Source organism: Perissodus microlepis, chromosome 8, assembly GCF_051167445.1.
Source record: "Perissodus microlepis isolate ML-2025 ecotype Zambia chromosome 8, ASM5116744v1, whole genome shotgun sequence".
Classification (NCBI taxonomy): Eukaryota; Metazoa; Chordata; class Actinopteri; order Cichliformes; family Cichlidae; genus Perissodus; species Perissodus microlepis.
In genome coordinates, this window is record NC_140468.1 from 11,801,398 (window position 1) to 11,826,019 (window position 24,622).

At 38.2% G+C, this 24,622-nt stretch overlaps 1 protein-coding gene across 2 annotated transcripts in view; it reads left to right on the plus strand.

Moving 5' to 3' along the window:
• The first annotated feature begins 894 nt into the window (after positions 1-894).
• The window catches only part of adamts14 (ADAM metallopeptidase with thrombospondin type 1 motif, 14), a 64,093-nt gene continuing 40,365 nt past the window's right edge, over positions 895-24,622 (plus strand). For both annotated transcript variants that reach the window (XM_084937529.1, XM_084937530.1), the window contains exons 1-4: positions 895-1,488; positions 1,897-2,318; positions 15,773-15,929; positions 19,810-20,006. In XM_084937529.1, coding sequence (XP_084793655.1) covers positions 1,410-1,488; positions 1,897-2,318; positions 15,773-15,929; positions 19,810-20,006 — 855 coding nt within the window. In that variant the 5' untranslated portion in view covers positions 895-1,409. The remainder of the gene's footprint in view (positions 1,489-1,896; positions 2,319-15,772; positions 15,930-19,809; positions 20,007-24,622) is intronic.

Sequence of the window (24,622 nt, forward strand, 5' to 3'; positions counted from 1 at the left end):
CACCGATGGAATCTGCTGCACAGTTTTCACACATCCTAAGCCTCAAATGATGGCTTTGGATTTGTTCCTTTTCTCCAAAATGGAACAATATGCTCGCAGTGGCATCTGCAGGATTCGCCATGATTATTTAACTTTAAACGCAAACCACTTGAGGTCATTAAATCGGATCATGCAGTGTGTATTTTGTTGATACCAGAACATGGAAAACGTGCAGTTATATCAAATCGCTTATTATCCCTCTAGCCAATGATAGGCCTGAGTTTTCAAAAGGCACACCTGCACGTTACCCCAACATGTACTTTGACTCTACATTTAAAGGATCTTTGAAGGCAGATAAAAAACGAAGGTAGAATGTTACATATGGTAAAACCACTTTTAATGTGCAATGTTTTCTTTATGTTAGTAAAAAGTGTACATAAGGTAATTAACGTTATTTGCCTTGGCAAAAACTGAAGCTTCAGAGCTTTGGTTGCATTTTATAACTTTTGCTTGAAATAAACAAGAAACGACTGTAGCCGTCAAAAATGTGAAAAACGTGAGCGTCCATCTTTCAAACCTTTACTCTTTTATGCATTGAATTTCTTTTATCTCCGTTTTTTAGATTTAAATTAATTTTCCATGCCATGTTTCGACAGTTAAAGCGCCCATCTTCATTCATGGACGTTATCCTAACGCGTTTTTTTTTTTGTTTTGTTTTTTGCGGACTCGTGTGTAAACACTTAGGAGTTGTGACAAAGCTTCTGGTTGAGTTTGTCTTCAGAATGAGAACTTTTAGAAGTTTAAAAGTCGCGAGGCTAAATATGCGGTCGTCTAGGGCAGAGATGGCGCTCCCATTATTGGCTGGTTGTGGCTTCAAGTCGAGCAGTTGAGACTTACGCAGCCGAGCCATTGGTGCGTAATGGTGCACGACTGGACGGCAGATGTTTCACCACCGGGACACTCTGTCTCTGCACACATTATCTGAACCCTTCTGAGTTTTTTTTTTTTTTTCTTAGCGTAGGCGTGTGTTAACTAGGTCTCCTTGCGATTTAAAAGTTACCTAAGAAGAAAGAGAGAAAGAAGAAGGGGGGAAAAAAGTGGACAACCTCTTCAAACCGTCCCGGTTTTTACCGGGGAGTTGTCGTCATCAGTACCCCAGATGTCCCCCCCTTTGCTCCCTGAATGGATAGGGCAGTCTTGGTCTATGCAGCTCATTGCAGGCCGAAAGATTGGAAACAACTTGTGAGTATCCGTCAGTTTGGCGTCTAGAGGGAAACGCTCAGAAATGCCCGGCTGCTTCGCTGGAGCTCAACTCTGAGGACTTTTCTCCTGCATTTGTGCTTTTCCAGAAGGGAGAACTCTGCTCTCAGTTTGCAGCAAGAAGGAAAACTTAGCGCTGAAGTGGCAGCTCTCACATTATAGTCCTCGCTATGGATTGTATGTATTTATTGATGTGCTTTTCACTCAGTCAAGTATTTTTGGAGTGTATTTTCGCAGCAAAAGCGCATGGTGAGTTATCCATTCCGTTTCCTTTTATTTTTTACACATGTTTTTATGGTGCAGAGAGATGCACTGTAAAGTTTATAAAGTGGGGGGGAATAATGATAAAAATGAAGCCCTGCATCTATTGATGGGTCATACATAATAAACCCTGACAGCCTTACTGTTCAATCAATATAGGGTGTTGCTGTATTTCCACTGTGACAATCCACTGTCAGCTATATATAGTTGTTTCATAAAGACAGTATTAACGCTAAGATAATTCATTATGTCATAATAAATATTATTTGTCTATACTTTTTTACTCAATCGTGCATGTGTAGTTTCTGTTTAAACTGCTTAGTTGTCATTTCCTTTGGAACTTGCTTTGCATAGGTCACTACTGTCATTCTCACTTGACACTGTCTGTCTCATCAGAAAAAATCTCTGGAAAGTTAAGTGAATATGGTCTTATCGTGCCATTCAGCACAGACTCCCGTGGCCGGTACATTTCTCATGTGGTCTCAGCTGGAATTGGAAGTAAAGGTGCTGCTGCTCCTGTTGTTGATGCTGTCTCAGGCTTTGGCAGCAGAAGAAGGGTGGCCCGCAGTGCCCCTGAGATGCCCTCAGTCACCTCAGCGTCGGCTCAGCACTTATTTTTCAATGTTACTGTGTTTGGGAAAGAACTGCACCTCCGCTTGAGGGCCAACAGGAGGCTGGTGGCCCCAGGGGCTTTTGTGGAATGGCAAGAGGACTTTAAGGAAAAGGCCAAGGAACGAATCCAAGGAGACTGTGTTTTCAGTGGAGATGTGACTGACATGCCAGATGCTTCTGTGGCTATCAGCAATTGTGATGGACTGGTAAGTGCCACTACTGCAGGCGTGAAACAGTAGTATGATGCTTTCACTTCTTTGACACTGTGTCAGCCAGAATATGCTTTGACATGTATTTTTTCATATCCAGAAAGTCTCCCGGGGCACTTAGTGATTCCACATAACATCATCACATTAGATAAAAAGGGTTACATCATCTGAAATCCTTTGATGATGTTAAAAGGCTGCTGTCATCATGCCAGCATGGATACTTAATAACATGTTTGCATTGTATTAAAGAAATGTCAGCGTTATTTACAAAATGTCTCTCACAACATCTTTACAATGCTGCCCATCTGTATATATTTTCCAAAACATCCCACCCACTAGGCTCTGTGTGGGCTAGTTTGAATGCTGTTTTTTTGTTGTTGTTATTAGACTCATTTTCCCAGGCTAGATCAGACCAATTTGGAAAATTACAGAGCAAACATCTCAAAGGTTGAGCAAGTGCTCAAAAATTGATAAAGGATGAGCCTGATTGCATTCCTTTCTGCTGATGACCATCTGAGTGTTGAGCAGGCTTTAGCCTAGCCTTTGAAAATGTCAAAATCAGTGAGCTTCAGGGATGTCTTCTTATTTTTGAATGTTGTTTTTATGCAGGGTTGACATGACAACATAACCTCTCATAAACATAACATAGAAGGTCTGATAACTGAACAGCTGGACCAACCACAGGACATTATAATGATGCCTTGGTCAAACTTTTCCACAGTGTAGTGGAAAAAGTGTGAGTGTTTTAAACCTTTGGTAAGTTGGTAAAGTTGTTAGGCAGTTCTTAAGACTCGTATTGTATTTTTTATTTAGTGGTAGTGTAGTTTTAACATAATGTAATTACATTTTCTGTAAAATGGTTGAAAAAAAAGTTATAGGTAGTTGTTACACAGCACAGTTGGACTTTATGAGAGTAAGTGTACAGGAAGCTAGTTCAGAAGAAGCTGTAAAGACAAATTAAAGAGAACTAAAGAACAAGGGGTCTGTTTACTTCCTAATAAAGCCACTAATCCGTCTAGCTATCCATTTTGTTAATATCCAGTACAGGTTCATGGGGTACTAGAGCTTTTCCCAGCTGTCACTGGTACACCCTATTAACAGTCACTGTAGCACAAATGACTGTAATTGACTTGAAGAGTTGAGGTGATGCTCCATAGGTAGCAGTGAATGGATCTGTACAGCATACAACATTATTTACTCCTGCTTCTAGATAAAACAAAAACAAACAAATAAAAATGTTATTCTTGTTTTTGCACATGTAGCGGTGCCGTTGTTTTTATAGGGTATTGTTTTTGCTCATAAAATGTTAGCATTCTACTAATGGTTTACCGCTTATTTACTGTGTAAAACAATGAAAAAATTGATTGATCTCCTTCCAGGATTGAACTGGCGATCTTTTCCCCATTGGTCTTATTGTACCATTCGATCTGTAAATGACTACGCTGTAGAATCCAGATTAAAAATCGCCAGATTTTATTTTTCAACCAAGTAAAAGTGCATTTTCCCCTCAATATTCCAACATATACTGTATATTTAGGTAAATATACTTTAATTTAACTTTAATATTTGTGACTTAACATGCTTTTACTCATGCAGTATACTTTTATAGGGCATAGGACATGTGGGAAATCTCTTGTTTTGTTTAATGCTTTGACTTAATTATAAACCAGCCACATGTGACAGTTTTTAACTTTTAGCAAATTTTTAACTTAGCAATTAAGTCTCCTGTGTTCCAATGACTCCTTTTAATATGTAGGCGTAGGAGCCAGGTGAGATGGTGTAGGCCATCCAATTAGAACGAAAAAATTCAGCTTATATACTTGAAAGAATTACACTTACTGAAAACAGTCATAAATATTCAGAATGTCTCCTTCATCTCAGTCTTGTGCACACCTATTTCAGTGAAGTGTTGCCCAATATTACACATCTCCAAAGTGTATTAATGCCTCTTAGAGCTCGAGAGAACTACATTTAGGCGGTAATTCTCAGTGGGCATCCATGCTTTACATTGTTGTAGTTGTTTAGTTCATTAACAGTATGAAATTGTGGCTTAGTGTAGCTTTCGTGAGTGAGAGCTAATTAGCTGCAACTTTTACAGGTGACAATTAATGGTGGCTTAATATTTGAAACATGCAGTTTGAATATTTTTGTACTTTGCTAATAAAAAAATAGGGAGTATAAATTAAAAGTGTTTAAGTAAGGCTTGGTTGAGCTTTTTTGACCACTTTGCCAGATCCTAAAAGTCAGGTCCTAAAAGGAAACAGCTACTGGACCCCATCACCAAAGTTGAACAATGAAACTGGCTTAAAACATTCTTAGGTTTGCTTTAGTTCATAATGAAAGAGCACATTCCCAAGAGGCCTGTCTGTCTTCCGCAGCATTGTACTCCAATTTTACCAATATTATGTGCCTCATTTTGCACTAACACAGTCTCTTGGTATCACCACCAAAGCTGTGTTATACTGACAGAGCAGAGCGGTGGGAGGTGAGACACTAATGGATGTTTGCAGTTGGGAAAATTAGAGTGAATTTCCAAACAAGCATGTGACATTTGAAATGGCAGGCTGACCACATTGAGGCTACCTTTGAGGTTTACCGAAGCAGCTCCTGAACTGTTCTGACAAAAACAGCATGCGTGGAAGTAGAGTGAAGATAAAGTCACCTGGAAGCTTTTGAAATCCTTCACAGGAGACAGATGCATGTAATGTTTAATTTATGATTCCTTTTGTAAATGACTACACATTGTGAAACACTGATTAAATAATTCATCCAACCTTGAGTTGAAAGATCATTGAGGGGCAGTTCTCCTTTCAGTGATCATCTGTTAATTACAATAGCAAAGACGAAAAAAAGAGATGCATCAATTGAAAAAAAACAAACCCTTTATATACTGATTCAAGTCTGCAGGTGACAGCAATTAACCCTGTTTTGACTCTAAGCCATATTTCAACTCTGCTTCCAGACTTGTTTGTCAAAACAGCGGAGCTTTTTGTCTCGCACAAGTCGAAGAAACAATGGAGGGGTCCTAATGTATTTAACTGGTTGCCATCACGTATTTGTTATTATTAACACAGGAAAATGTGCTGAAACTAAGAAAAAAGTAGATAGAAACACTTCTCTCTTCTTTTTGAATGTAATGATAGTGAGCGGTATACAGACAATGAAATGCAGTGTTCACATAGAAATCACAAGTTATTTCTGAAAGCCAACTGTGTACCCTTCAGTGGCAACAAGTGACACACTGGCCCTATGCAGAACACTGTCCTATTCACCTAGAAACATGGTAGAAATGTCTGATTTGTTATAAAGCACAGTATAAGAGAGAGCAATCCTGGTTGTTTTTTCTAGTTTAAACCATGTTTTCTTAGCTATTTTCTAATTTTGTGTTCTGAAAGCTTCTGTTGTGCTTTTTCAGTTACATTTTGTTCAACTAGCTTTCTTGAACTAACTCCATTCTGGTAGAAACTTTTTTGTTGTTTTCTGTTTTCCAAGCTCCTCTTTGTACCCTGGGTTTAAAACTAGTAGACACAAGCATATGGTTTATGTGGTTCATTTTGAAGCCTCCTGTTTGGCATTTGGGCTGTGTTCATCTTTGCTTTTGTAAGCCAGAAGTGATTAAATTCACTAACTTGTCACCTAAGGCTAGTCAACTGACTCTGTCCACAAGGTTAATGGGATACTATTGCTGTGTCTTAAATCTTACATTTAAAACTGCACTGGACGCTCCTTGGATGGTCTATTTATAATGACAAAACAAGTTAAGTGAGGAATGCACTGCATTTGTGAGCTTTAAAAGTCCCCATCTTGGTTACAGTATGTAGTAGAAAGAGAGGAACTACCAACCAGTTTTTAGCTAAAGTTGTTCTACAGGCATTAGACCTGCTATATTTTGTTATACGGATAATAAGCCTCAGTCACAAAGGCCTAGAGACCTGGCAACCGAGTGAAATCAAGGTGAAAATGTGTATTTCCTGAGTGCTTCCTGGTGGTTGCTGGCAGTTGCTGTGAAATCAATCACTAAAACTGCATTCACACAGGCCTATGGATGCAAGAGTCCCCTGGTAACCACTGGTTACTAGATAAATGTGTGTATTTTGCAACTGGTTGGGGAATAGTTGATGGAGGTTGCTGGCAGTCACTAGGGTGAAACTAGTCGCAAAGAGATATGCTGTGCACCACCCAAAAATCTTCTTTTCATTACTTTGCTCACTAACAGGTTGTTTTATTAACCTGTTAGTGAGGTTAATAGCTATTTATTAAATAGCTACCTGCAAACTACAGGTAGCTATTTATGATTTATAACCATTTTTTTTTGGTTTTGTTTTTTTTCCAAAGGTAGAAACTATATTAGAAACACCCTTCAAACATTTTACAAGTGTTGATAATGGACCGTTTGTCCACCAGAGGGCACTATACAACTTGGCTAAAAGTGTTTAGAACACCACAATAAGCTCATCTGAGCCAAGTAAGGTAGGAGGTAAATAAGTAACTTATGACAATATCTCGTAATATCTCATTTATTTTTACTGAAAATAAACTACACATAACAAATGTTGGGGAAATCTATTTAAGTTTGTTTATGTCTGACAGAAAAAAAATTGACTAATAGATTGGATATTTAAATCACCAAATATCAGTATAAGTCTTAAAAATCTGCTAGCAATCGAAGCAATCACAAGGGGTCAGCAACCTCCTGCAACCGCTCACCAACTGGTCAGGAAATACGCATTATTCCCTAGCAACTGGAGGTTGCCACAAAATAATAAAAGCAGATAAGAAAATTTTGTTACAGGAGTGTCCTTCACAACATAAACCATTGGGAAAGCAGTATGATATATGAGGCTCAGAATAAAAGATAACATCAAATTAACATCATTTTGTATATATTTTTAGGTAAGATTTGAGTATGCTCTTACTCTGAAGCAAATGTCTGATTCATTGTTTCAAAGGCAAATTGTTATGAGGTAGAAATTTACATTTTCACAGACTGATGTGATTAAATCACGCAGTAAATAAAAATCCTAACACTGAAATCTGCATGTGATTTAAAGGTTTTTTTTTGTCACTTTGTGTCAGGAAAAAAAACCAAAAACAAAACAAAAACATGCTGCTGCTAATCTCCGAGATTAGATCTCCATGAACAATATTGCACTTTATCGTCGGTCATGGTGGCAGAAGTCTTAAACTCAGCAAGGAAACCAAAACTATCTGCATCACCAAAGACCACTAAGTACATGTGGGAAACTATGCTTTGTTTGTCGTTTAGGTGAACTTATCCTTTAAAAAGGCTGCTGTCAGACTGTTACCAATATAGTACATGTGTTTCCTTGCATCAGAGCCAACATAAACATGGACTTGTTTGTGCATGCAGGGATTTTCAAGCTGCATTTTTGAAGTTGCACAAACAGCTTGGAGGCAAATTATTTAGTCTGATGTGTCTGCTTTACGTAGAATGAAGATCAAGTATGATGAAAGGACCCAGTCTGAAAAGGATAAGAATGTGAGTCATATGCTTAGATTGTTAAATGCGGGCCAAATCTTTAAGATGCACTCTAAGTCTTAATGTACCACCAGCACTCAATCTTCAAAAGCTTTTTGATGGACTTCAATAGAGACCAAAAATTTTGTAATTTCACTTTGTATTTTACCCGTAGTTGACTACAGCCCAATTGCAGTGAATCACACACACTGTGCTAAATAATTATCTGGATGAAGATTGCAGTAATGCGGGTGTAACCTGAATTATGGGAAGTGGATAGCACAGTTTTAGAGTGTGTGTGTGTGTGTGTTTTAATTTTCATGACAACAAAGTGCTAAAAGGTGAGGAACTCATCAGTAGTCATCATAATTCTTGTCTTACAATTTTTCAGTGGTTTCATTCTCTTTACTACAGCTGCATTTCAGTGATAAGCCTCTCTAGTTTTTCCTCTGCAGTGAGGCTGCTCCCAGAAAGATGACTCCTACAAACAGATTCAACTATCTGGTCTCCTACCCTGTGTTAAAATGTGCAAGATGTATGGCATTTGAATCTCATTACAATATGCAGAGTAAAGCTGCTTGTTAATCTTGAATATATTTGGTCTTGCAGATTTTTAGCTGAACTTGCAAAGATAGAAAGTTCAACATAACTTCATAAGTATTTGACAAAAACAGATCCACACTTTCAGTTTCATTTGAAGGTGTTTTGCATCTAGTGACTGCCAGAATCTGTGATGTCATCCTCTGAATGTGGCTCCTGCTAGATGGCAACAGCTGTGCGCTCCAGAAGAGCATGAGCTATTGTTGCGAAGCGATGAGTGGTGGCTATGATGATACTGTGTCCTGCTCATGTGTTGGGAATTAGCAAAGATGATGGGCTGATTGTATTACATGTGTGATAGTGACACGAGTGCCAGATAACCGCGGGAGGAAAAGCGCTATTTCTGTGTCCATCAGTTAAAAAGAGGGTGAGCCACCCGGCAACAGTCAGTGAGTTGGGAGTTGGCTTTCTTGTGTGTGTGTGTGTGTGTGTATGTTTGTGTGGTGGGTTGGGGATGGTAGGTGTGGTGGTGGTGGGGTTCGTGTGTTTTCCATCCACTGAGAATGGAAAAATGCTTGCGTAAATTGTTCTATTCATGAATCTTTACAGGGACTCTGTTCTGAGCTTTTCCCACTCCAGTATTCCAGGATTCTCTGGTGTTCCAGTACTTTGCTGGCACTGAGGTAAAGTCACTAAATTAAGAGCTCCATCAGTGGAAGCCCAACATCTCAGCCAATAACGTGATTTATTTCCACTCACTATAATCCTTATTTGTAGCAGCTGTGTTATGTCTGCATAAACAGGTGCTCATTCAAACACACACTGGGATCCAGGACACACACAGTTACGTTTACTGCTGCTGCTACTTCTTTGTGTATCAATTTTACCTTGATGCTTATTTCTACAACTGTTCCTTCTACAAAGTTTATTCTTCTAATTCTTGAAGAAGGCTGTTATTACTACTTACCTCTCCTTCTACTCCCATTAAGAATATTTAAAATACTAATAAAAGAAGTATATTAATAGATTATGTAAATTTTTAAGGAGATTCAAATGAGTTTGCTTCTAAAATCAGCCTGTTTTTCCTTAATTTTTCTATTTAATTCCTACATTATTGTGCATGCATGTAAATATAGAGCATGTAGGCTTATGGCGATTATACCCTTAATTTTCTTCATAGTTATCTTCTTGATCACATGGTATGCGTGCCCTTTCTGGCTCAGCACAGTGAGATGTGAAAGTTGATAAAAAGGAATCATGTAGTAATCCCCAGCTCCCACAACCTGTCTTATACGATTATTTCAAACCCTCGACTCTGCTGAGTCCAGCATTGCTGAGCCATGATTTAGTTGCTGGCGTACTGATCATCCCGGTTTTGCCACAAAAGCTTTTATCCAGCGTCACTGACATGGCTGTTGCTGCCAGTATATTATGAATATTGAGTCAGAAGTCCCATTTCTTCTATCCATCAACAATGCTGAGGTTATGCATCTCGCTTTGGCCTGTTCATGAAATGAACCGCCTGACCTCACGATAAAAAGAGGACTTAACTTGCCCTCAGAGACTGGGGGCAAGGATTCTAAAACCAAAATTATATAAACATTCTCTAATTACAGGTTAAGCTACAGGAATGATAGCTGGATTTTGATTTCCTTACACGTTGCAGCACAGGCATCGGCAGCCCTTGGCACTTGCTCCATTTTTAGATTGTGTTTTCCTTTCATGGACTATAAGCGATGCCTCCATCAGATTATCTAAGTAGATAAGATCGCTGTGAATGATCCCAGAAGCATGTTGTGACACTGCCTTTGTGTGCAGCATGCATGTCTCTATTCATATGTAATGCACTGACTGAAAAACAGCCCGGGCTGTAATTTCTCTAAGTGAGGCCCAATTTTCTCTGAGGATTGTAGGGGACACGTCTCACTCGCTGGACCGGGATCCTGTTTTTGCTTATCATATATGAGTTGTGTGACCAAAGTATCTTTTCCAGTGCTATGCATTTAGTTATTAGTGTAGTCAACTGGATTTTGAATGAGGGTTTCTCTGCAACTCTGCAGCAAAAAGTCATTTTTCACTTTGACTGCTTGTTGTTGAAGACAGACTGAAACTCCTCCTGGACTCTACTGATATAGATTGACCATCACTCAGTAAAACACATGTGTCTTTATATCAGAGATGCATGTGAAAACCACGAATACCAAACAGGCACACAGGCAATGCAGGCAAAGTTGTCATGTTAAAATCAAGTTTTTGGGAGTTTGCTTGTGGTTGTTAATAATATTGAACTTTTTTTACTTCACTGTGTGCACTCACAGTTTTTAAACCAATCAAATTAACTGTAGAATCACACATTTGCTGTTAAACAAGACCATCTTCCAGGAGTGGAGTTTTTTCACCTGTACTAACATTATTTCTGCTCCCATGGGTATCCGTGCTATTCTGAGCAGGTGACTCACCAAAAACAGTTACTAAGAAATTACATACAGTAAATATCCATCTTCAAATTTGCTCGAACCAATGTGTGGAATTTAGAGCACTGGTGAGCTTAAGGGTCAGCAATATTTACCTGTTTTGTGTGGTCTCTGTGACACGGCTGAATGTCAGAAAGTTCAGAGTGTTTTTCATTACTTAGGCAGGCATAGCAAGCCAAACCGCACACTGAGGTCAATGCACACGTATTCATGTGGAACAGGCTTTTAAACCACTGTATCACTTGACATAGAAAAGCTGTGTTTGTGTTTTGTTTATTAGTGTCGCTGCTAAGTGTACTTCTTCATTCAAGTCACGAGAAAATAAGTTTTTAGAAATCAGAAATGAATGAAAAAGGAAGTATTAGCGGCAAATATTTTAATTTAAGCAACGGGAACAGTTGAAAAACTGCTCTTTAAATGACAACTGTAGCTCATAGGTGTTGTAACAAAACTTATGTCATTGCCTAGATCAGCCTTGACCATAGATTTTACAAATGTTTGTCTGGTGTGTCTCTGTAGGCAGGTCCAGATGCTGCTTCTCTCTCTCCAAACAGACCTGACTTCACTTTTTACCCGCTGTTGAAATAAGAGACCACAGAGGAAGTACTGGAGCATGTCTTACTTGGCATTTCCTGGTCAGGGGCTGGAGAGATTCTTTCACTCCTCTTTGGCTTAACTGTCACATGTCCACCCTTAGAGTCATGGCTTTTGTATCATCTGTCTTAAGTGACTTTTTTTCTTCCTGTTTTTTTGTAGGCACACTGCTCTATTTACAGCTCTGTATTTAGATTTCTTTTTACAGCTGTAAATACACACATTCTTGCCAAAGTCTTGTTGGTGTGCCTTCTTCAGAAGGATAATGATAGGCTGGGTAGCTTTATTCTCTTCGTTAAGGGCAGAATTATGAAAAATACGGCGTGCACGCACACACACACACACACACACACAGACAGTACAGGCTTAATAAAAACAAGACATCAGACAGAAGCAAAGTGTCAACTTCATATTTGCTTTTCATTACCTGGGGCGACTGTGGCTCAGGGGGTTGGGAAGCGCATCTGTAACCGGAAGGTCACCGGTTCAATCCCTGGGCTTTCTGTCCTGGTCGTTGTGTCCTTGGGCAAGGCACTTTACCCTACTGGTGTTGGCCAGAGGGGCGATATGGCAGCCTCGCTTCTGTCAGTCTTCCCCAGGCCAGATGAATCTAGTTCAGAATCCGGGGGGTACATATACAAATAAATGGGTAGGAGAGAAAATGGAGCTAAACTCACCTTTTAAAGGAAAAGTATTACAGCAATTCTACAAAGGAGGCATTCCAGTTGCTTTTATTCAGTAGCGTGTCCCATTAGTGTCTGACTCAGTCAAATAAACTGTCTCAGTTAAAAGCAAAGCCTGTGCTGTAAAACAAGCAAATATGTGTTAGGTCCTGAGCATTGCCAAAATGATTGCACACTCAGTATAGACACTGAATTAATTTTGCATAGGATCTTGGGTGACGTGATCTATGCACATCTGTAAGTAACAAGATGTGAATGCATGCAGAATGCGAATGTTTGGTGATTGCTTATACCTATAGTATGGTCTTGATTACCTACTGCACTGATGAACTTCTCCTCTGTTTTGATGTTGAATAACAGCATCTGAGAACTGTCACTTTTCTGCTATTCATTTTACAGTGATGTGAAAAAAGTTTTTACAAGACTTTATGCAGTCCTGTGAAAACTTAAGTACAATGTTAGGCAGGTAAGTAGCAACCAAGAGCTGCTAATCAAATGCAATTCATTAACTGATGATCAGTAAGTGTGGCCGTCTCTTTAAAAGCCAAAGTTTTGGTAGTCTGCTAGTTTGGAGCATCAAGGGGTGTGTTTGCACAGTGCCACGATCATTCCAGGATGCTCTAAAAATTTCACCTCAAGGCCAGATTGTTCAATAGTCTGAGAAGTAATACATGAAATTAGTCTGAATAAGAAATTAGCAAACGAATAGGACATGCAGACATTGTCAGAGTTAGAAATAATAATTTTAATGGAAATGACAAATGTGTTCTTCAAACCTTGCCCAGCCTGGCAAATCTTTCACCCAATGCTTCCTGGATAATCTTCCACAAAATGGATTGGCTTGATGGAGTCTTCCTCTGTAATATATGGTCAAGCTGCTCGCACAATAACTTTACCACCTCCACAGCACACTTAGCTGCCTCCACCATGCTTGACTGATAGTGTTAAGTACTTCTTACATGTTACATCATTCATTTGTTCTTCTCTTTGATACGAAGACGTTATGAAGAACTTGAACTCAATCGTCCACAACACCTTCTTCCACTTTTCCACTGTCCAATGTCTGCGCTCTTTTGCTCATCTGAGATTTGGCTTTTTCTTGACATTTCTACCATGAAGTCCAGCATCCTGAAGTTGCAGCTGTCAGTTGACAACCTGTGAGGCATCTTGGTCTTAAACGAAACACTCAGATGTTTGTCTTCTTACACAGTTGTGTATTAGGGCCAATTACTCTTTTGTTTTTGTCTTTGTTAGATCCAGTTTGTTCTGCTCTCTGAAGGGAGTAGTTAACAGCATGGTAAGAGAATTAAAGTGTCTAAGGCTGATAGGTTTATAAAAAAATGTTCTTTCTTTCTGGCCATTTTGAGCCTGTAAACAAGCAAACAACGGCTTATACTTCCAACACTAATCTAACCGTAAAGAAAGCAATACTTCCTTTTTTTTGCTCCCTTATTACTTTAACAGTTTTCAGCTGTGCAACACAATTGCAAAATTGTTTTCTATTAATCAATGAGCCTTGTTAAATAATTAACTTGGATTAGGACCCATACCCCTCTCGTCCTAAGACAGCTGGGATAGGCTCCACCTCCCCTCTCGGAAAAGAACAGATGGATGGATGGATGGATGGATCCATATCAGGAGATTGATATGGAAGTATCACAGTTGTTGATAATATACAAAAATGCAGATCACTCTTAAAAAAATCACCTGGTTAATTTTAATTGTTTGTGAAATGGATCAAATTCTTTGTGAATTGCATTTTGTTTTTCTTTGGGGAAAAAAGAGAAATTTGCTAGTGATATCAAAATATTTGACTGCCGGTGTACATCTCAGACTCAACAGGCCAAGCATGTTAAATTTCAAATTTCATAACAATAGGAAAAGACAGAACAAGTATGGCTTATTTGGAGGGGTTGCCAGGAGAAAGACTCCTCTGTTAAACAACATGGCAGCAATGATGCGTCTGAACACACCACGAGACTTCTAGAACCAAATAAAGGACAGATGAGTGGAGATATTTGCACAGCAAATACCTCATACTAGCTGTCAGGATGACAGTCGTTTTGCACATTGTATGGAATTCTGTGAAAACTCATTCTTTCCCCCACGACTGCATCTATACAAATCTACAAACACTACTTTCCACTGATTTTCAGGTCTTTTACTGTTTCGATTCATTCCTCTCCAGCAGGCAGGTGTGTTTAAACTGTGCTAAACTGTGCTAAAAGCTCAGAATTTGCATTTGAGCTTTAAATGTAGCGGACCATTTAGCAACTAAAGAGACAAATGAAAGCCTAGGACAGTACCACATATTGGTAGTTACAAATACATTAATTGCCACTATGTAATTTTTCAGAATTTTCCTTTGTACCTGAGTGTTTTTCGTTTCGGTTTTAGAGTTTGCGCTGTCTAGTTTCATTCTGTTTATGTGTCGGTTGTTCTTGGCCAAAGCATAGTTTTTGCAGGTTTCATTAAAGGTTTCCCTAGAAAAAGCCTCTGTTCTCAACACTTGTCTTTTGGGAAGTGACAGTATACACTATTGAAAGTTTGCTACTGCTCATGAAATCATAAAATGAAATCAATTACAGAAACATTATTAAATAAAGGTTTAAAAACCTATCAGATGGTATTTTGTTATAATGAACCAACCAATATTCCCAAGAAATGCACCTTAACAAGGTAGCCAGTATGGAAACACAAACTATAGTTAAAAGACACCTTTGATTCTGTTTTCTTACTTTTATCATGACTGACAGAAGTGATGCATTCAATCTGCATATGTATTGAGTTGCAATAGGTATACAACAAACAAACAAAAGTGGAAACAAAAACCTGTCTTGGATTCCTTGTTGTCTACTTGCAAATTAAGCTCCTTTATTCCCTTCTCAGAGTCACATCCAGATACTATGATGCTAATAGAGAGAAATGCTATGTTTTTTGTTTGTTTTAAACATAATATTTCCAGCACAGCAACAGACCTACTCTAGTTATACAAATAAATATCAGGTTTGCTTACCCACTGAATCAGATCTTTTATTTTTTTTCCACTGACGTTCAGCATTGCTCCAAGGAGAAATCCACTTTCGAAGAGACAAACACGACTGTTTTTCCAAACCTATAATTCAGTGCTGCTAAAATAAATGGTGAGTGTTGATTAAAGAGGATGATAAGTCAATATTTCCATGCTGGTGTGGACAAAGTTACCTTTGAATGTAAACAGCAAGGTCAGAGTTTCTCTCAGTGGGTAGCTGATGATTGAATATTGGTATTTTCTAATGTAAGCAGAACACACAAAAAAATCCAGGTTGAGACAGTATATCACAAAGCAAACTGTAAACTTTACCACAGGCTTCGAATTCTGTGAGCATCCCAGACTGGCATCAACGCTTGTAAGAGTATCCAGCTGAAAGGATTTCTATAAACTCTATGAAAAACTTAAAGCAGATGGAAATATAACACTGAACCGAGACATCACCACTCATCATTTAACACAGGGTGAAAGAAGACTGACATTCAATGAATCTTAAAGGGCCCCAAATTATGTCTACCTGCGTCATTCCGCTTATTGAGCACTTTACTAAATCTTCCAATTGATCAGGCACACCATAATTACTGGCTCCAGTGGAAGAATTGTACTTTCAAGGAGGAGTGGTACATTCATTTTGAGCTCTCTTTTTCCAGGCAGGCCTGATCCGGACTGATAATGGGGAGTTTTTCATTGAACCCCTTGAGAAAGGCCAACAGGATGTGGAAGTGAAGGGGCGTGTCCATGTGGTCTACCGCAGATCAGCCATAAAGCAGGAGACAGGCCAGCGAAGGGAAGACCTCCACAATGAAGGTAGGCAAGGAGAGGGAGTGTGACGTAAGTGGAAACAAAAAAAACCCCAAACCTATATGTAGGTTTGAGTGCAACAACTGCGTGCTCTGGCCAAGTAAGGACATATGAGTAAGTGCAGAACTGAATACATCACTGTATACCAGGAGCGGCAAAATTGATGTCCTGGTTGGCGCATTAGTCACAGAATGGACAGAATAACAGAGGATAATGAAAATACCTACGTCATACATAATTATAATTATAAAGAGCAAAAAAACCAACATATTTTGACCTATTTATTACTTGAACTTTTAATCATTTTAGTTTCTATTCATTATTGTATCTATTGTATCTGTGTAGTAATATATTATGAAACTCACTGACTGTTATTTCCTGTTACGTGAACCTTATTAACGTTATTGTCCACCGACTGAAACTAAATTTGATTTTCTTAGTGTGCTACAGTGTAGTAATGGTATGTAACTGCCCAATAAATTAAGTTTTTCTTTCAATTAGATTCACTCTGTGGTAATTTGGTGATAAATGGTGATAAATTGTGAAAATCACTAATTTGTTGCTGTCAACACAGTGAAATTCACATAAACTGCTTCACTTTATCTTGCGCCTCCATACAGACCTATCAGCAGAGGCAGTGCTCAATACACCAGCTGGTAAAACGAGGAAAGCTGGGGTTTGGTGGTATTATTGGGGACTGGGGAATTTAAGAGAGCTAGAGTGGGACGTGACCTTTCCTTTGCAGCCAAATGATTCAATTTCATCATGAATTCCTTCTCTATTCCTTTCTTCCTGAAAAATAGCTTCAGCATCTGGTGGGAGACTCTTACTAACCTCACAAATTTTCTGTAGCTATAAGCCTCTATGGTTTACTTTTAATCTGTTGCTCTCTAGTGCATATGTTCTTTGTAACAACTGTAGTCAAGTCACAAATTTACAGTCCCAATCCTCTTTTTTAAATGCCATTGTGAATTTCACTGTAGATGCATTCTCATATAAAGTAGCATATCTGTCATTGATGTTGATTTCCATATTATCACATACATAAAATAATCATATGATCAGAGTCAAAATTAACTTAAACCAAAATTAAAATATATGCTTTTTTATTTGATGTCTGTATTCATTCTGTAATCTGTACTTTAACACACACTGTAAAAAAAATTGTAATATAAAAGTATTTTACTGTGTATTTTACAGTTTTGTACTGTTTTTCTAGAATATCATTAAATTTACATAAATAGACTGTGGTTTTACATTTCAAATGTAAAATAACATAAAATCACTGTAAATGTAATAAAACATGCATAGGACAGTACATTAACATGCATATTTAGAGTGTTAAAATACATTCACAAATGCATCATAATTTCACAAACATTTGTCCGTTATTTGAAAGATTGAACTGTTAAATTCAAAATGTAGTACTATTGAAAAATATATAAAATGATTCTTTTAACCTCTTTTTTTTTACATCAAATAATGTTATTTAGGGCGTAGTGGCTCAAGAGTTGGCAGTTCGTCTTGTAATCAGAAGGTTGCCAGTTCGAGCCCCGGCTCGGACAGTCTCGGTCGCTGTGTCCTTGGGCAAGACACTTCACCTACCGCCTACTGGTGATGGCCAGAGGGGCCGATGGCGCGATATGGCAGCCTCGCTTCTGTCAGTCTGTCCCAGGGCAGCTGTGGCTACCACTGTAGCTTGCCTCCACCAGTGTGTGAATGTGAGAGTGAATGAATAGTGGAATTGTACAGCGCTTTGAGGGCCCCGAAAAGCGCTATATAAATTCAATCCATTATTATTATTATTATTTAAACCAACTGTTAACTGTATAACTGTATATTTCTGTACATTTAAGTATTATTATTCATATTGCCGCATTCATTGACCTTGTTTATAGGTAATTTCATTGTTTAATCACATTAAAATGTTCCTAATTTAATGTTTAAAAGCAGTTGAAAAAGGCAAAATCCCATGTAAAATTAGGGCAACAAACTGTATTGTCATTACTGAAAATAACTGTATTTTTTTGAGAACGTTATTTTCTGTTATTTTCCGGTATTATTTTGGTGCCCCAGCTGCCGGAATATTACTGTTTTTTTAGGATCTTTTTTTACAGTGCATGTAAAAAAGGCAACAGAGGTTCTGGTCCAAATCCCCTTCTTTCGCTCTATCTATCTATTTATATATATATGCATTAAACCCACACACAGGCATAACACTGGAAAACAATGGGAGGATAAGTGAACACTGTGACAAAGGAAAGACAGCAGTATTTATACACACACACGCACACACAGACACATGATCATGACATAAAAAGCTCTCTCTAAGCTCACACTAAAAGTACTTTTTTTTTTTTTTTTTACTTCTGACAGGGGGGCTATTTTTACCTCTCTTAGGTACAATTTTTAGAGAAATTCCCGTCATTACTCTGCTTCCTGATTTAGCTTCCTGTTCAAGGCTATCAATAGCTATCATGGGGAAAAAGACTCTATGAGATTCCTATTTTAGTTTCAAAATAGAGTCTTATTTCTGATCATTTCCTGCCTGGCAGCAGAATGAATTTCTTAATGAAACCAATCAAAACACACTAGGTTTTACAACTAGCCAATAGGTGTATATAGGTGTAACCAACTCCTAGCAGTAGTAAATTGAAGTGCAAAAAAAATAAAAGGTCTGTTAAATGCTATCTTATTGCCGTCTACCTTTCAATTTAATTAAATTATTTTAATTGAAGTTAATCAGCTACATCTGGTGGAAATGAATTATCATGCTTGATGCAACTATTGTTAATTTATTTAATTCTTTATCTTAAATTTAGAATAAATTGTGTCTCCAAGAGATTTGCCTGGAGACAGTTGTTAAAATAGGCTTTGCAGAGCAGCATACTGATTGTTTGTCATATGCATTGTTCTCCTATGAATACCTTTCCTGCTATGTTAAATTATATGCAATGTCTGCATTTGCACCTGAAAGGCTTGAGACATCACCAGTTAAGGTGTGAAATTACAAAATGTGGACTCTTGCAAAATAATCAAATTGATATTTTGAAAGACCTTGCTATGATTTTACGTGGTCAAATTTTTCAACATAGTGTTTGTTTGATTTTCGGTGTATGTCATGCTTTAAAAGCCTGTATATGTTTGTGAAATCTGACAAAATGATAAGACATGATTAATGTTTACAAAAGATCTGCCGATGAAAATAATTCATGCATATAGAAATATCTGAAATATTTGTGCAGCTTTGGCAGCTTCAGCAGCGGAACATTTCCTCTGAATATTATCTTTGTGTTCATTTCCTCTGTGGTGGTGAAATCCATGTTCACATAGTTTATCTTTACCAATTAGTATTACAGTTCTAACAATGTCAGCCACACAAAGATATCATCCTGTACACACACACTCATTTTCGTATCTTAGTGAGGACATCTAATTTACATAATGCTTTCCCGCTTGTGTTAACCATCAAAAATGAATGCCTAATCCTAATCATAACCTAATTGTAACCCTGGCACTAAAACCACATTTTGAGTCTCAAAAATACCATATATGCTGGCGGGGATGAGCGTTTTGTCCCCGTAAGTGACTGTTGGTCCCCACAAGTTTAGTGCCAATCACAAAGATGTCTAAACATGCACACCCACCCACCCACACACACACACACACACATACACACGCACCTATCTATCTATGAGATGTGAATGACCAACAGTTTAAACTACAGATGTGCTATAAAAATGTAGAGCCCTTGCCCCTGTCAATAATCCCAAAGGACTCCATCTGATCATCGCTTAGAGTCAAAGAAAAGCATTTTCTTTATGTCACTTTGACACCATCTGTTCATTGGCTTTCATTAACTGCTCATCCTTATCATATTTTGCAGTGGCAGACATTGGGATTGCAGACCTCCCCAAAGCTCTGGATCTTGTTGAACATAAACTTTCTGAGTCTGAGCGCAAGAGGAGGCATGCGAAGAAAGATGACTACAACATCGAGGTGCTGCTGGCTGTTGATGACTCGGTGGTCCGTTTCCACGGCAAGGAGCATGTCCAGAATTACGTTCTCACACTCATGAACATAGTAAGTGTTATTATAAAGAATTTTAAGGCTGCAGCATTGACTAATATGCATAACATTTGGACTGAGAATTCCATAAAATTCAATTCAGATACATATTTATGACTCAAAATACATATCAATAATTTGTGAAAAGTATAGTTTCATTTTACACCTTAAACTGAGACAAAAATTAAATTTACAGTTACAGTTGTAAAACAAACACTGTACTGTACAGACCACTGTAGCAAGAAATTTGGCAGATTGTTATTTTAAATCTGTAGTCATTCATATTTTATAGAGTAGATGTTTGGGAACCATGTGCATGCATGGAAAGCGTAGCATGGGAAGAGTAGCAGCAGGATCCCAAATACAGAGGACAAATAAATCAAGAATACTGACTAGTAAAGAGAATGATTAAATAAGACAGCATGAAAAGGTGGAACTGGCTTGGAGGGTTCCAAAGCAGGTTGCTGGGGCAGAAACACAGATGTTCTGAGCTGATATACCGAGATTGGGTTTAAGCTTGACTTCTTGGCCTGCGCTGGAACACAGAGTGTCTATGTGTTAGGTCATTTGTAATTAATTTGTAAGGATACTGTTGTTGGCTAGGTCTAGTGCAGTCACTCAGCAGACAATACAAACAAAAAAATAACATTAAGAACCTTAAAATAAATGATAATTTTGCCATTTTTGTTCAAAAATGATTCCAAAACAGATTTTTTTTAAATAAATGTCAAATAGCCATAAAAAGAGGCATAGTTGTTAAAAGCATGACAATAGAAATATCAAATTTCTTGAGATTAAATTATGCTAAGTCTGCAATAATTTCCCCATGTCCTCTTTGATATCAGAACTCGCCACACTGTTCCCCATCACCCCCACTCTCTTGCTGTTCATGGATTACTAATAAGAAAAGAGGAGGGAGGGAGAAACTCTCAGCTCATTCATTATGGGTTCCACCAGCTCCTACCACCATAATCTACTTATTGGGCCCAAATCCCTCAAGTCAGATTTTCACAGGGTGCTGGTTTCACTCTGTAACAGTTACCATTTGGACCCTGCATGGTGGTCTGATTAGCTGCGCTAGACCAATTAGAAAGTTGACTGGGAGCTGTACAGGGCAGTCATGGAAACCAGCGCCAGACGTCCACTCATACTGCCAAGCTCTGCTTACATGGAATGATGTGTTTATTTAATTAGGATATTATATTCACATTCTGTTCCCAAATGTCTTCTTCAGAAAGAAATGTTTGACTTTTAATGACCTTAGGTGATTATACTGTGAAGTGGCTGCAAATGCACTCTGTAATTCCCTCTGTAATTATCAGTCCTTGGTGTCTAGTACTCTCTGATTAGCACTTAAGGGTATTTCACATCACAGACAGGAGTAGTGAAATTGAGGAAGTCCTTAAAGCTAAAATTGACTGAACCTTAAACTGAAATCAAGTCAAGGTCTTAAATGTAGTATCCATATACTCCATCTCCCACTGAGTAAAATTCGATGAGAGAAATGTGCAAGAAAACAGCAGTTTAAACAAACGAAGGTCAAAACTCTTTGGTTCCAATGGTAAGCCACAAGCTTGCTGTGTCTGAAAGAGCTCACTAAAATCCCTCTGAATCCCTGGTCCATGGCTGCAGAATGTGTAGTACCACCTGGAGAAACTCTCCCTAAGGGATTGATTACTGGACATCCTGTCTGCACAAAGCCAAGTTTGACTGCCGAGGTGCCTGCTACACAATGGCCGGGTTGTTTAACCATGAACCAGGTTTTGTCCATGTTGATGTGATGCTATACACAAGCCAGGGACACCTAGTGCATTTAACCAACAGCTGCTACTCTCATTTTTGGCCATAAGAGTCCTGTTTCAGTCCTCTTTGTGCTCCTCATGGCTTTGTAATTATCCCCGTGGCAGAAAAAAACCCTTTTGCATAGATATGAGTAAAAAGATATAAATAAATGAAAACCAGCTTTGGTGTTTACAAATGTCATAACTTCATGCCAGTACTTTAATAAGTCCTCAGTTTGATCTACTATAAACACATATACAGTACAATATATAGGTCAGTACAGACCAGTCTCAGTTCTGTTGTAATGAATCCAAGAGAATTTGGGGTCATTCAGGGGTTCTTTACTGCATTTATTGACCTGTATGCACTTCTGTGAATAGAATATTTGCTTAAATTCTTGGGTGTAACCCTGTGTCCCTGAACAAATTTGGACTTGGAGGATATCCTTTCTGTGTTGACGGAGCTTTTGTTGTGCATGGTCATAATTTTTACCTGCTCAAAGCTTACTGACACATACTTGTTGGGGTTTTTTTTTTCTTAGCAAAGGAGTGGCACTCTGTTGCTCTTTTTGCAGTATCTGGAAAGTGGAAAGTTCTACTTGTAGTGTGGACATCAGTGCTCATGGTAATTAAGACACTCTAAAGCTGAATGTAGAAAGGAAACTTCTCCATAAAAAACACAAACAAACAAAAGAACACACAAAAAAAAGCTGATGCTTTGGCAGTGAAAGCTTTTATCAGTTCTTTTTCATCTAATTGCTTCCTACGTTTCCTGTTCATCCTGTGTTGGGTAGCTGGTTCATATAGCTTTCTATGCTCATATACTGTTCTATTTTAGAGGGTTGCTGCTGTTGCATCAGTTAAATCGTTGGACTTCACCTCAGGGCTCTTGCAAGCTTCAGTGTCCAGTGAAACCAATCATTGATGACCTTTTGTAGATTAGTGCTGTATGACATTAGGAGGTAGGAACAGGGTAAGGCATTGTTAGTAAAATGGCAAATGGACTGCAAATTATATGACACTTTTCTAATTAAGAAAATAAAGAATTAATACAATTCTCATTCATTTGTTAGTCACCTTTAATTTGACAATATCTTTAAAATCTTGGGTTTCAATGTATTTTAGCTACTACACTGATTGCACAATTTTAGGCATATTTAAAGAAAAGCATCCAGAAACAAACCCACTGAACTGATAAAATGTTACTGTATGCTGATGTGGGCAATGGAAAAAGCTGAAATTCATTTTTAGAGAGTAAAGGCAATATGGAGAAGTAAAATTTGTCCTTATACTTCTGCCAAAGGTTCACGTGTGCTTTTGAAGATAAATTAAATGAGTTGTGGTGGTCAAGGTGAAGCTACAAATATTTCACTTGGAATAAAAAGACTTTCCCAGAAATTCAATTTCTTCCTGGAAATGTTAAGCTACAGCTTGTTGTTATCTTGGGTTAACAAAGAAAAGAAATTAAATGCTTAAGGATATCTTACAGTATCTTCAATACATTGTAGATTGGATTACTCTGCATTTTAAAGTATGATGTACCACAGCGCATTATGCCTTTTTTAGGTCCTTGTCCACCATGGAGCAAGACTCCACTCCACCAATCATTTATTAAAAGTATAAATTTGCAACAAGTTTCTTGAACTTCTTCATGTGAAGTTTGCATGTTTTTTGCATTTATCTGCGTACTTCCTCCAGAATCTCTCATAATTTTTCCAAATTGATTCTACATTGGATGTACACTGGATATAGGTCTGAATGTGAGTATTTGTCTGTATGTGTAAGCCCTATGATAGACTGGCAGCCTGTCCCATCTTTTGTTCCGTGTCAGCTGGAATCTGCTTGTTAAGTAATGACGTATCAACACTGCTTCCCAGTGCGAGCTCCAACTGATACAATGCATTACAACAAGTTAAGGCTGTGGCTTTTTAACGTGTTGTAATGCATTGTGTCTGGTGTTATTTAATATAAATAACCCTCTAAAATAATCAGTGGCCATTGCTGGCCTTGTTGGCTTTTTATTTGCACTATTTTTAAGCTCTTTAAAGCTTTTTAAAACCTTATGTAACTACAAGTCATGGCCTCATGGTTTGCCAGACACCAAATATCTCAGTGCTTCAGAAAAGAATCACTGTGAACTAAGTAAGAGTCAGTGTGGCCATAGGGTCAGGAATAGGATTGGTTAGCATAGGATCAGGTGATCTCTTGACTGAATTTTGGTCCTTTTTCAAAGACTGTTCTCTGCCACATGATTGCATTTCTCTGACCCTCAGAACTGTAAGTATTTTTATTTTAGGTATTCCTCAGTCAGCTTTAAATAGAAACTAACAAGCTAACTTCCTGCTAACTTCTAACTCTCCTAAACTTCATAAATCCGCTTTTTTCACAGATGCCTGAATGTCAGACTTTATTGTAACCCCTGGGAGAGCAGCCACACTGAACATTTTCTTGGAGATGAAAGAATTTGAGCCGTTTTTAACTCTCAGTGATGCCGCAGTGTTTGTTTGAGTTTGGGAACCAAAGAGGAGTCTGGACCCAGAAATGCCTAATGACGTCAGACTTAAGAGGTGGATAGCTCTAGACTCTCCATGACCCTGAACTGGATAAGCTAAAAAAGTACATGGGTTGAACTGTTCCAGACCATGTGAGGTAATACAAAGGAAAGGCGTTTCAATGCTTCCTTTATTACCTTCTTTACAATACACAGGCCCATCCTTTATAAAGGTAAAGCAAATAATGCCACCTCATAATCCACAGTGACGCACTATTCATGACAAAACTTGTAGATATATTTGGGAACTTAAATGACAGGCTGTTAAGTCCACTGCTGAACTATTATTATTATGCTGC